The 11,533-nt window shown below is 60.3% G+C and overlaps 1 protein-coding gene across 1 annotated transcript; it reads right to left on the minus strand.

The window, feature by feature from the left end:
* THEM6 (thioesterase superfamily member 6) lies at window positions 1-4,372 on the minus strand. Its single transcript, XM_045560956.1, has 2 exons — window positions 3,703-4,372; window positions 1-1,507 (listed from the first exon to the last, which is right to left on the minus strand). The coding sequence occupies exons 1-2, from the start codon at window positions 4,213-4,215 to the stop codon at window positions 1,394-1,396; spliced, it is 627 nt and encodes a 208-aa protein (XP_045416912.1). The 5' UTR covers window positions 4,216-4,372; the 3' UTR covers window positions 1-1,393.
* Window positions 4,373-11,533: the final 7,161 nt, after the last annotated feature.

Raw genomic sequence — 11,533 nt, forward strand, 5'->3', positions numbered from 1 at the left:
TTGCACTTGAAACCCTTTAATCTTGTACTTTCTTTAAATAAAACAAAAAGATTGCAGCGCTCCCACGGTGGCTTTAAGGCAAGAATAGCAGCAGTGTGGGGCCGGGGTGGGGTGGTGTCAGGGGCGTTCCTGCAGCTCCTGGTTCTGGCTCGAGGGGGATTCTGGGGGTGGGCAGCAAGGAGGCAGTTCTGGGTCTGGCTGCCATCTGTGCCCTGGGCTGGCAGGGGCAGGAGCGCAGGGGCAGGAGCACAGGGCCTAAGTGGGCAAGCAGCAACCCCCACACCCACCCCAGGCCCCAGCACCCCAGCTAGACAGGGCACCCTCTCTCTGGGAGCTCAGGGCATTGGCCAGAGCCTCTGGCTGGGGACGAGCCCCCACTTTGCCCTCAGTTTCTCCAGCTGTTAAGGCCAGAGATTAGGTAGGAGCAGGTGGCCCTGGCCAGCATCCCAGCAGCCTGGTGTCCCCATGAGGTGCAAGGACAGACCGCTAGAGCAAGACAGGGTCTGGACTGGCAGCAGGGAAGAAGCCTGTAAAATAGAAGGCAGAGGGGCCAGGAATACCCAGCCTTCTAGGGAGGCAGCCCTCAGCACAGGGAAGGGGGTCAGGTAGGGACGGCTCTCACGGGATGACAGAGGCCTGGGGTGCTGCAGTCCGGAAAGGGCAGGGCCCAGCTCAAGGTTACAAAGCATGGCCCTAATGGGCACTCACAGAGTCCCAGACCCTGCTCTGTTCTCTCTCTGACCAGGACACCCCAGCAGGGAGGCCTGCTGCCTCTTCCAGAGCCCTGTACCAGCTGACCCCTCCCAGCCACAAGCCCCAGCTGCTTGCCCGGCCCTCCCACCCCGAGGCCAATGATACCAGGGTAGCTTGGGTAACCCTGTCTGCTGTTGTCAAATGCCAGCCAATCCTCCCTCCTGCCCTCAGTCTGCCTCCAGCCCAACCTCTGACCAACCAGACTCCACCCTGGGCCTGCCCCCCACCTCACCGGATGCCAGGGGGACTGCCTGGCAAATGCTACCTCTACCCTTCAGAGGTCCAGCTCGTGCCCAGCACTGCTCTGGCCTGGCCCTGCCCCGCCCCTCCTGGCAGCTCCAACCCAGATGTGCTCAGGCCGCTGTGCTCCTGGCACATCTTCCCCACCTAGGCCACAGAAGTGTGGCCTCGTTGCAGGGCTGGGCCAGGTCCCTCTGCCCATCCAACCCCACCCCAGGGGCAGAGCCGGGTCAGGGGGCCAATGCCACCCGATCCCCTGCCCAGTCCAGAGGGATATCAGCAACTGGGGAGCCCAGCGAGTGAAGGGGGCTGGGCAGGGGCCACTCCAGCTCGGAGAAAGCCCAGCCCAGCCTGCTCTTTCTGCAGGACAGGCAGGGGGGACTGGGTGTGGAGGCAGCGGTCACTGGTCCTTGTTGACATTGCGGAACCCACTCTCGGCACAGAGCAGCTGGCTGCTGGCCATGTTGTAGGTGATCCAGTGCTGCAGGTCTTCAGGCAGCTCAGGGGACTCCACCTGCAGAAGACAGGAGAGTGAGGCTCCCGCAGGTCACATGCTGCTATGGGGGTGAGCAGGGGCCCAGGAGGGGCATGCAGCCAGATTGCTTCCTCCCACCTCTGGGTCTCTGCCCATGCCGTTCCCCAGCCTGTGACCTCCCAGGAGTCCCCTCCCCACTGCCCGCCCCAGCTGTGCCCCAGACCCCTACCCAGCACCCTGTGTGTGTACTTCCATTGGAGCTCTCTCCACAGGGCCCTGCCTTTGCCAGGCCTGTCTCCCCAGTGGGGCCATGCTCAAGCCCTCTGTGTCCCCAGGCAAAAACCCCTGAGGCTGGTAGGTTGGAGGGGCTGATGGGAGACCCAGAGGAGCCAGAGGCCTCAGGAAGTGGGTGCAGGGGGAGAGGATTGGAGGGAGATGGCATGGGAGCCGCTCTCCCAGGAAAGTGCTGGATGGGGCTTGCGGCGAGTACGCCGAGGGCGCTGGACCTGATCTCCAGGGCAGCTCTGGGCCCGACCACTCCATTCCCAGTCCTCCCAGCTTGGCTGCGCCAGCTGCCTCCTCCTGCACACACAGCCACTATTTGGTGATGGGAGCAAGACCCTGGGCCAGGTGTGAGGGGTCAGAGGCCTTGTAGATGGGTGTTGGGGACTCCCAGGATGAGGGGCGAGGCCAGGCAAATGCCTACCTGACCTCAGGGTCAGCGGCCACACAGAGGAGCCTGGGCCTTCCCTGCAGAAGGGCTGGGACCAGGGAGGAGGAGCTGCCCAGCCCCTATGGCAAGTCCTAGCAGAGCGGGCCCTGAGCTCTGCACCAACGTCTGGCTCCAGCCCAGCTCTCCCTCCCTTGCCTCTGCGCCCCAGGCCAGCCTCTCAGCACACAGGACTCTGACCTGGACTCAGCCTGCCCTAAACCACACCCACCACTGGGCCTGGGACCCTCACCCACCCAGGTGCTCAGGCTAGACACCCAGGCAACTCCTGGCCACCCCTGGACTCCAGCTGTGCCAGGCACCCACAAGATGTAAGCTCCACCTCATCAACTCTGTCCTTCTTGTGCCGAGGTCCTGGCCCCTCACCTCTCACATGGACTTCACCAACCAGCCCACGTCTGACATCATACAGTCCCACGCAGAAAAGCTGCCCTGGCCTGCCCTCCTCAGCCTTCATGTCCTCACTCTCAACCTTGACGGACACCCCCTCCTGGACTCCTGCCACATGAAGGGACACAGGGCAGAGAGGAATCTAGGCCCTTCAGGGGGGATTCCCTGACTCAACACAGACAGACGAGGGAGCTGTGCCTGTGGCCCACTGTGCAGCTTCAGGCAGTTGCCATCGCCTCTCAGAGCCTCGGTTTCCCCACCTCTGGTATAACCTCTCACGACTGAGGTGAGACTGTGTCCCTCCTCTGCTCGGGAGCTGCTGTCGGAAGCCAAAGAGGGGCAACTCCCTGCCTGAGGGTGCAGCAGGGGTAGGCAGGCCCCAGCCTCTCCTGAGGGCTCCAAACAACTTTTCAAAAGCCTGTCTGTGGCAGGAGCCTGCCCTGGCAACCATGGCCACCATGGCCATCCCCAGGGCCCCGGTTGCCATGCTGCAGTAGGCTCTGCTGTGCCGGGAGAAACAGGCCCTGGGGAGGAGCCTTGAGCCCCAGACAGACACACATGGCCCCTCTCTCCAACTGGAGAAAAACAGGAAGCTTGCAGCTCTCCAGGACCTAGGCCTTCAACCTCAACCCCAGGTGACAGGGACCCAGCCTTTCAGCTCTAAGGGAGTGGAAAGGGGTCTCGGGTCCCCAGCAACATCCTCTAATGACCACCCCCCTCCAGCCTATGTTCAGAACCGAGAACCAGGGAGAGTGGCTCAGCACTCCAGGCCACACAACAGCACCAGGACCTGCACCCCTACGACGGGCCTGGTCTGGGCTTCTCTGTTTTGGAACAGGGGAAGGGTGAACATGAAACTGTGAGGGGCTAGGTTAAGAGACGGCAGGAGGGGAGCACGCTGAGTCCAACTATAAAGTGTTGGTTTAGGGACCCTGGGACCCCCCATGTCATCAGGGAGGTAGGCCCTCGGTCCACAGAAAACGGCAGGAGAGGTATGGGGTGGGACGGGGCACCCCAAAGAGGCGCAGACAGCAGGCCTTCTCCAAGAGAGGGGCCTGGGGTCCAGGAGGCCCTGGGGACCCCGCAGAACCATGCACGGGGCGGGGCCGCTCACCCTGCGCTTGCACAGGTGCAGCACGACGCTCTCCGGTGAGGTGCCCAGCACGTGCTGCCGAAAGCGCAGGAGCGCGCACACGAAGTCGTCACGCAGGCTGACAAAGCGGGCCTCCAGGTAGAAGGCGCGGTCATCCCAGCCCAGCAGGCGGGTGCGCACATCGAAGGGCTCCAGCAGGCGCAGCGAGCGGCGGTAGCGCGCGCAAGAGGCGGCCAGCACGGTGTGCCCCCCCAACTCTCGCAGGGCCCCGAGCACACCGCAGCGGGTCAGGTGCGCGGCGCGCGCCACGTCGGCCTCGCGCAGGTAGCGCGCGTTGTTCATGTGCAGCAGCAGGTCCAAATCCGAGGGCAGCACGCGGCCGGGGAAGCGCTGCTCCGCCAGCAGGTCGCGGACGCGCGGTTGCAGCAGGCGCGCGCGCAGCACGGCACACGGCACGCGCACCAGGTACCAGCCGTCCAGCAGCGCGAAGAAGGCGAGCGCCAGGGCCAGCAACGCCACCAACAGCACCGGCATCGCGGCGACGGCGCGCGGTGCGCTCGAGCCCGCTGCTCTAGCGCCGGCCGGTACCCGCTGCGCCGCTGCCGGCTGCCAGACCGACCCGCCTAGGAACTCGCGTGCGCAGCGCGGCCGGAGCGACCCACGTCGCTGTGCCGGCTGAGGGGGAGGCGCCGCGGAGCGGCTGCCGCAGCGCGCAGCCCCAGCTCCTGTACACCCCCGCGCCCTCATGGTCCGTCCCGCCTCCCGGGCCTGCGCCGCGGTCGCTTTCCCCCAGCGGGGCGGGGCGTGCTGAGCGCCACAGCGGCGTCTGGCGGCCGCGCCCGGCGCTGCAGGCGCAAAGATGTCCCGGGCCTTACGCAGCGTCTCCGCCTCGGTCGGGAGTGCCATCCTCTAGCGCGTCTCTCGCTGGCGGTGAAGACGCGGAGGTTGGGCCTTTGTCTCAGCAAAGTCAAAGGGTCCAGCACTTCGCCAGCCTAAACTGCGAGACTTTGCAAAGACAATGGGACATACCCTGGTTCCCAGTGGCGCTGCTGGGAGACGCTGCCGGACCCTTCTGCTGCAGAACCACCGGGTCTCCCCACGCCCACAGGGCGAGGCCCCAGGGAGTTCGCGGAGGTTCTGGACCAGTCGCGACCTGGCCCCGATGCCCATTTTCAGTTCCAGCCCGCAACCTCATTCCAACCCCCAAAAATCCTGCTGACACCACTCTCATTACCGAGCATTCCTACCCTTTGGAGCCGGGTAAGCGTAAATGACTCAGCAACAGATTCACAAGTCTCTTGCCTTGGGCACTTGGGACTCTGGCCCAGCCTGCGGCCACACATGCCTAACTGTCGTGTCCCTCTTCCCTGGGAGGCTGAGGAGGCAAGGCGGCCCAGGAGGCCGGGCCAGCTCTCCAAGGCAGCTCCCCAGGGTTCTCAGGTGACAGCGTGTGCCTGTGACCTAGCATGTCGCCTTACTAGGTCTGCGCTGGGGTGCAGGAATCCGTGCGTGGGTTTAACGAGCTCCCGAGTCAGGCTGCAGGTTCGGGAGGCTCTGACAAGACATCGGGCAGCAGCTGGGCTGAGAGGGGCTTTAGCCCAGCACACACTGGTTTTTAGCTGGGGTTGCAGAGTTCTTGACTGCCCTCAGAGGAGCAGCTCCCTGGGGCTGCTGTACATGCCTTGGTCACTGTCAAGGGCAGAGGCTGAATTCTTTGCTTTTCTGGCTTTGTTTCTGGGGCCAGCAGCTGTGGCAGAGTGGGATCTGGTTTTCCTGGGTCCTGGGATCTGCTTGATACTCCCAGGGACCAGGAGCTCATTGTCCTGATCTAAGAAGGGCCTTCTGCACACACTGCTCACATTTGTCCCTGTAGCACCCTGTCCTGGCTCTGAGGCCTCTTCCCCTGGAGGGGCAGCCCCTCAAGATGAAGAGAGTAAGGACATATCCTTTGAGTCCGTTGGCTGTTGCTCAGAGAATGCAGCCTCCTGGTCACCCACTTTGCCCTGTGTGTCCCATCGCACCAGAGGAGGGACCCACGGCTGGAGGCCCAAGCCTGGAGATGTCAGTGAAGGTTGGTGAATGAGAAACAGGCTCAGAGCTTAGAAGACCTCCACCATCTTCCTGCCAGCTCTACTCTGGTTGTTACAGGCCTCCGAGTGGAGGTTTTTGCAAGTTCTTGGTGTTGTGAAAAACAATTTCAGGACTCACCACATAAACCAACCAAGCAAAAGCTTTATTGAAAGGGGAAGTACACTCTTAGGAAAGAGAGTGGGCAGGCCGGAGAAGGGCAGCTGCACTGAGAGAAAGTGGTCTTAGCTCTTTTCTTTTGTGGTCTTACTAATTGAGGGGAGGAAGGAATATTCAAAGCCAAGGGGTTGGCTTTTACTAAGAATTTGGGTAGTAATTCCTAGAATTGGGTTCCTTCCCATTTCATACTTTACATGGTTGTTTCGGAACTGTCATGGCAATTTCAAGGGCAGAGAAATTTTAAAACCACAATGCAAATGATATTGTAATTAGCCAGAGTTCAGGTAAGGTGGCAGAGATGGTCGACAAGCTGGTTGAAACCAGTTCTTGCCTGCAGTTATCAGCTTCTCCAGTTAGCTTCTGCCTAAAAGCTGTGTAACACCTGTGCTGCTTCAGGCCCCTGCATTGGTCTCAGCCCTGTTTCCCAATCTCCTGCTCTAACGCCCACCCTGTTTCATTCCAAGCATCCGCTCTCCAGGCCTCCCCAACCCCGTGTGAATGCACATGCACACACATGCTATTCCCACCTCTCCCACCTTCCCCTTCCCCGACCCCAAGGCTGGGCTAGATCCCCCGGGTCTCCTCGTACAGGGAGGAGGAGAGGTGTGCAATTTTACACGGGTGCGATGATTTTACACGGGGAATACCTGTCTCTCTGCTGGAACCTGAGGCCAGTACCTGGTCTGCTTCACAACCACTGTATCCCAGGGCCAGTGTGATGCCTGACACAAGCTGTGCTCAACACAGCCAGATGCTGGAGGGACTTGTGCCTTCCCCACCCTCCACCATCGGGCCGCATCTGTCCCACACAATGGACAAGGGCATCTTAGGGTGGGTCACTGGCAATTTTTTGGGAGGCTTGAAGGAGTCTAAGTCAGGTGGGAGACTCCTGGGCACCAGACCTGGAAGCCCCTTTCTTGTCCTGGGCATGGGGTGTCTGAGTCCACAGAACTGTGCAGTGTGGAGGAGCTTGGGGAGGTGGGCAGTGGTGCTCCTGAGCCCCTTGGTTCTGGAAAGATTTTCATGTGTGTGGTAACACCAGGCATTGTCACCAGAGGCAGGATCACAGCCCAAGTTCTAGTGGCTGCAACCTAGGTTCACCCAGGTTCAAGCCTTCAGGACTAGGAGTAGTACAGGTTCAGGGTGCTGCTGCCCGGGGGAACGTGAGCAGCAGGAGCATGGTGGGCATGGGACACCGGCCCAGCCAGGCCCAGCCAGGCCCAGCCCAGCCTGGCCTAGCAAGTTGCTTGGGGCCTCATAGCAGCAGCTTCAAGGGTGCTTCTTACCCAGCTGGTTGGGGTTATAGGGCTCACACGTGGCCATGCACACTTTGGTCATGGTCACTTTGCCTGAGAAGGGGGCAGGGTAGGGGTTGGGTGGGCACAGACCTGGGTTTGCAAGCTGGGGGTGGCCCATGAGCCTTAGGTGCATAAAAAGGGGGTGGTGGCCCTAGGGGTGGTGGCTCTGCTGCAGCTCAGGAGATGCACTCTGGGGCAACCCAAGGGGTTGCCTGCTGGGGCTCTTTTCTGGGTGCATGTCTGCCTGGGCTGGAGCTGGAAGCAGGTGTCCTTGCCGGAGTCTGCTGAGTGCCCCACTGTTCAGGCAGCCAGCCGCATCCCTGGGCCAGGAGCATGTGTAGCAGTGCAGAGCCAAGCCTGGGCACAGGCACGACCCTCTCCTGGGCCACCCCGCCCCCACAGCCTTAGTGGGGTGGGTGGATGGGAGTCCAGGATGTGGAGACTTGGGTAAAAACCTCGTACTTTCTGGCACTCTCAGGACTGTGGTGCATTTGCTTGGCCCACAGAGGGACTCCTTGGGGTACCTCCCAGGACGACCTCCACCTGGGGCTTCAGAACTCCTTCCTGTCTGGCTTGACTCCTGCAGCTGGGCCCACTGGTGTGGCTGAGGAAAGGGAGGAGGGGAGCCCCACTGTGTGGGCCCCACTCCACGGAGCGATCTGGAAGCAGGGAAGAGGGAAGCCAGGGAGAAATGGAGGGGAGGGGAAGGAGGGAGAAAGGGAAGTTGGAGAAGGAGAAGAGACCCCCCCCCGCCTCCCACCCACCCTCAGCCCTGCAGCAGCTAGAGGGTCTGAACATGTCACCCCTCAGGGAGCTGACTCACCCCTGCTCCTGCTGTCCTCCCTCTCTGCACCCCAAGCCTGGCCAGGGGAGGGGCAGAACTTACAGAATATGGGCCCAAGGCAGGTGATGAGCTGGCCATGGAGGCATCCCACTGTGGCTGTCCACCCCGCACTGTGCCAGGGTGGGCAGGGACCTCTACAGACACCAAGTGCTCGAGGATGGGGACGTTCTCAGGGAGGTGGACCAGTCACTGACCTGGGGCGATACCGCTGGAGGCCTGGTGTGGGGTAGTCGGACACACAGGGAAGGGTGGCTAGGAGCAGCTGTGTGAACTCAGGTCAGTCCCTTCACCTCTCTGAGCCTGCTTCTACCTGGGTGATAATCTCTAGCCTCACCACTAACTCACTGTGTGATTGTGGGCGGGTTGCCTTACCTCTCAGTGCCTCAGTTTCCTTCTCTGTGGGGGATGAATGAATGAGGCATGGAAAGCCCGTAGAATAGTGCCTGGAATGTGGTAAGGGCTACACCAGCATTTGCTATTATTGTCCCCTGTTGTTGTAGATGTAAAAGGTTCAGTCTAGTGGCTTAAATAGTAAATGCTTAGGAAATGGCATCTTAAAGACTGAGAAGGTCCACCCATTCAAGGGAGCACCACAGCCGTCAGGTACAAGGTGGAGGGTCTGTGTTTCTTCATATGGACAGTCAGCAAGTAAAAGAGCAGTTTACCCACCAGGTGCAGTGAGTGGCTCATGTCTGTAATCCCAGCACTTGGGAGGCCAAGGCAAGAGGATCACTTGAGGCCAGGAGTTTGAGACCAGCCTGGGCAACATATAAGATCCCGTCTTTACATAAAAAAATTAAACATTAACTTTGTATGGTGGCATACCTGTAGTCCCAGCTACTTGAATTGCTTGAGTTTAGAAGCTCAAGGTTGCAATGAGCTATGATCTCACCACTGCACTCTAGTGTGGGTGACGGAGTGAGACCCTGTCTCTTAAAGAAAAAAAAAAAAAAAAGCAGTTTACTGAAGTCCAGGCACACACATTGAAAGTATGTATCTGCATATATTTGCATAGGAAACAACACGAAGACTGCCACAATGTTGACAGATATTACCCTAGGGTTTGGGGATGTGGGCTTGGGACTTTTTCTCTCTTGCCTTTCTGTAATTTCTATGTGTGAGGCGATGTGAGAAGAGAAGGAGGTGCTGGTTCCAGTCCAGATCCTGCCTTGAGGCAGCTGAGGGCCCCCGAGTAGGTAGCGGACCCCTAGAGCCCTGGGAAGCCAGGGCTGGGGGCTGGGCTGCTCCACAGGTGGCCCTCCCTGGCGGGTCCCTGCCCTTGGAGCGGTGAGCCCCCTGGCAGCCCTGTGTCCCCCAACGTGCTATGTGGCCAGAGCAGGCTCATAGTGTAAGGGAGGGGCAGGGCTGGCTCTTGTCACAGGTCCTCAGCTCAGGGGCTCCCTGACCTTGGGGACAGCTCAGGAGGTCAGAGGCACCCCCACATTACACTTTGTCCCCCCCTCCCTCCCTCCCTTACCTGGCCCAAATCATTCAAATACAAGGAAGTCCCGGGACAAGATGTAGGGGCCCTTTGCCCACTCTGCCCCGGTGCACCTGTAGGTGCAGGACCCCGATGGGCTCCAGCGCTGGGACACGTTTCGCATCTCTGAACTTCAGCCCCAGGGAGAAGGACCCCCTCCCACTAGGTTCGGCCGATGTGTGGGCACCTGTGTGGGCTCGGTGTCTTGCTTGCTAGACAGGAAGCCATTCTCATCACCCGCAACATTTGCCTGTGGACTTCCAGGGCTCCGAGAGGCTTTCCTTGCCAAGCCAGTATTTTGGATCCTCTTTTCTTACTTTATTTTTCCTCCTAGCCCTCATTGCTCTCAGGCTACATATTTTGTGTTTATCCTGTTTATCTGACTCCACTATCCTGTAGGCTCTCGAATCTGGGCTGGCTCTAGGGTGTCTGGGAGGACTAGGGAGCACCCAGCCGCACCAGGTGACTGCTGTATTTGAAGTGCCTGCCACAGTACCTGGAACATAGCAGGTGCTCGATAACTGTGTGCTGAGCAGATGGGGCAGTGCAGGGTACCAGCATCCCACACCAGTGTTACTGACGATCACGGGGGCAGGTCAGCAAGCCAGGGCCGACAGCTTCAGGAGACATAGTGTGGCCAGAAGCACAGCCCTGAGCGCCCACCAGTCCTTGGGCTGCTGTTGGCCCAAGTTCCAGCCCCAGATCCTGCACCAGAGCCCTGATGGATACAAAGTTATGCCTGGGGCCCCCAGGTCTGCAGCACCCTCCCAGAAAACAAAGGCCCAGCCCTGGACCCTGGACCCTGGACCCTGGACCCAAGCCCCAGACCAAGGCAGGTCTGTGGTCTGTGTGCTGAACATGCCCTGGGCCCCAGTGGGGGTGGGCGTGGTGGAAGCTGGATCCTAGAGCTACCCCAAGGGAGCTGGGCAGGTAGGCTGGGCCGGAGGTCAGTGGGGCAACGGGAATCAGCACTTAGGGTCACTCAGATGCTGGCCTGGGGAAGGTGTTCCCTCCCTACATCACTGCCCTGGGCCACCCAGTGTTCCACAGGGAAGCTCCCACCTGAGGTCACACCCAGGGTGAGCTGCCAGCCTGCCTCTTCCTCAGTGTGGCCCTGCCCTCAGCTGTCCCCACCCTCAATCCAAGCTCCAGGGCATGGGTTCCAATCCTGATTCAGTATGCAATGTAGGCGACAGACCCCTTCCCTCTCTGAGCCTCTGTGTCCTTTTCTCTGAAAGAGCCCCTGTGGCCCCCAGTGCTCCTGGAGGCTTCACCCTGAGCACGTCTCCACCCAGAGCACAGGCCACCAACCCCCAGGCCTGGGACAGTAAGGCTGGCTGCTTTCAAAGAGGCTTTCCCAGGAATGAACAGAGCAGGGATGGGTGGTGTCCTCCCAGCGGGCCTGGGACTCCAGGTGTACAGGGATGCTGGCATGGGCACAGGACCTCCCCGGAAGGAGCCCCGAGAGGTGTGACAGGGCACCTTGAGAGGGGAAGGGACCTGGGGGTCAGGGTTGGGGAGGCCTCTTGCAGTGGGTCACTGGGGACCGTCTTGTAGTGCTTGTATGCTTTACTGTGGGAATGCAGTTCTTACAGCTAACAATTTCTGAAAACCAGAGGGGCTCAAATCAGGTCAAAGGCAGGGGTGGGGAGCTCAGTGGTAGCAGCTCTTCCCCCCGGGAACCCTCTTCTTCCCATGAATTTTCTGGGTCCATCCTCACAGTAGGGAGGGGTCATAGATGAGCACCTAAGGCTCAGAGAGGTTTGGCAACATACTTGAGGCTGCATAGCTAGTGCGAGAGCCCTGAGAGATGCTGTCTGGCCTTCTGCAAGAAGTCCTCCCTTCCAGGTGCCACGCATTTGCTCCTGCAAGGTGGGAGCTACAGCCCATAAAGTCAGGGTCACAGCCACAGACCTGGCTGTGGGGACATCCAGACACAGCCCTGGACCCCGCCCCCAGGGGCATGCAAGGACAGAGGCTCTC

The sequence above is a fragment of the Lemur catta genome, chromosome 9, assembly GCF_020740605.2.
Source record: "Lemur catta isolate mLemCat1 chromosome 9, mLemCat1.pri, whole genome shotgun sequence".
NCBI lineage: Eukaryota > Metazoa > Chordata > Mammalia > Primates > Lemuridae > Lemur > Lemur catta.

Coding starts and splice junctions, on each gene's coding strand:
- THEM6 (XM_045560956.1), bottom strand. CDS start 4,215: ATGCCGGTGCTGTTGGTGGCGTTGCTGGCCCTGGCGCTCGCCTTCTTC. Junction 1,508..3,702: donor TGCACCTGTGCAAGCGCAGG/GTGAGCGGCCCC, acceptor TGTCTTCTGCAG/GTGGAGTCCCCTGAGCTGCC.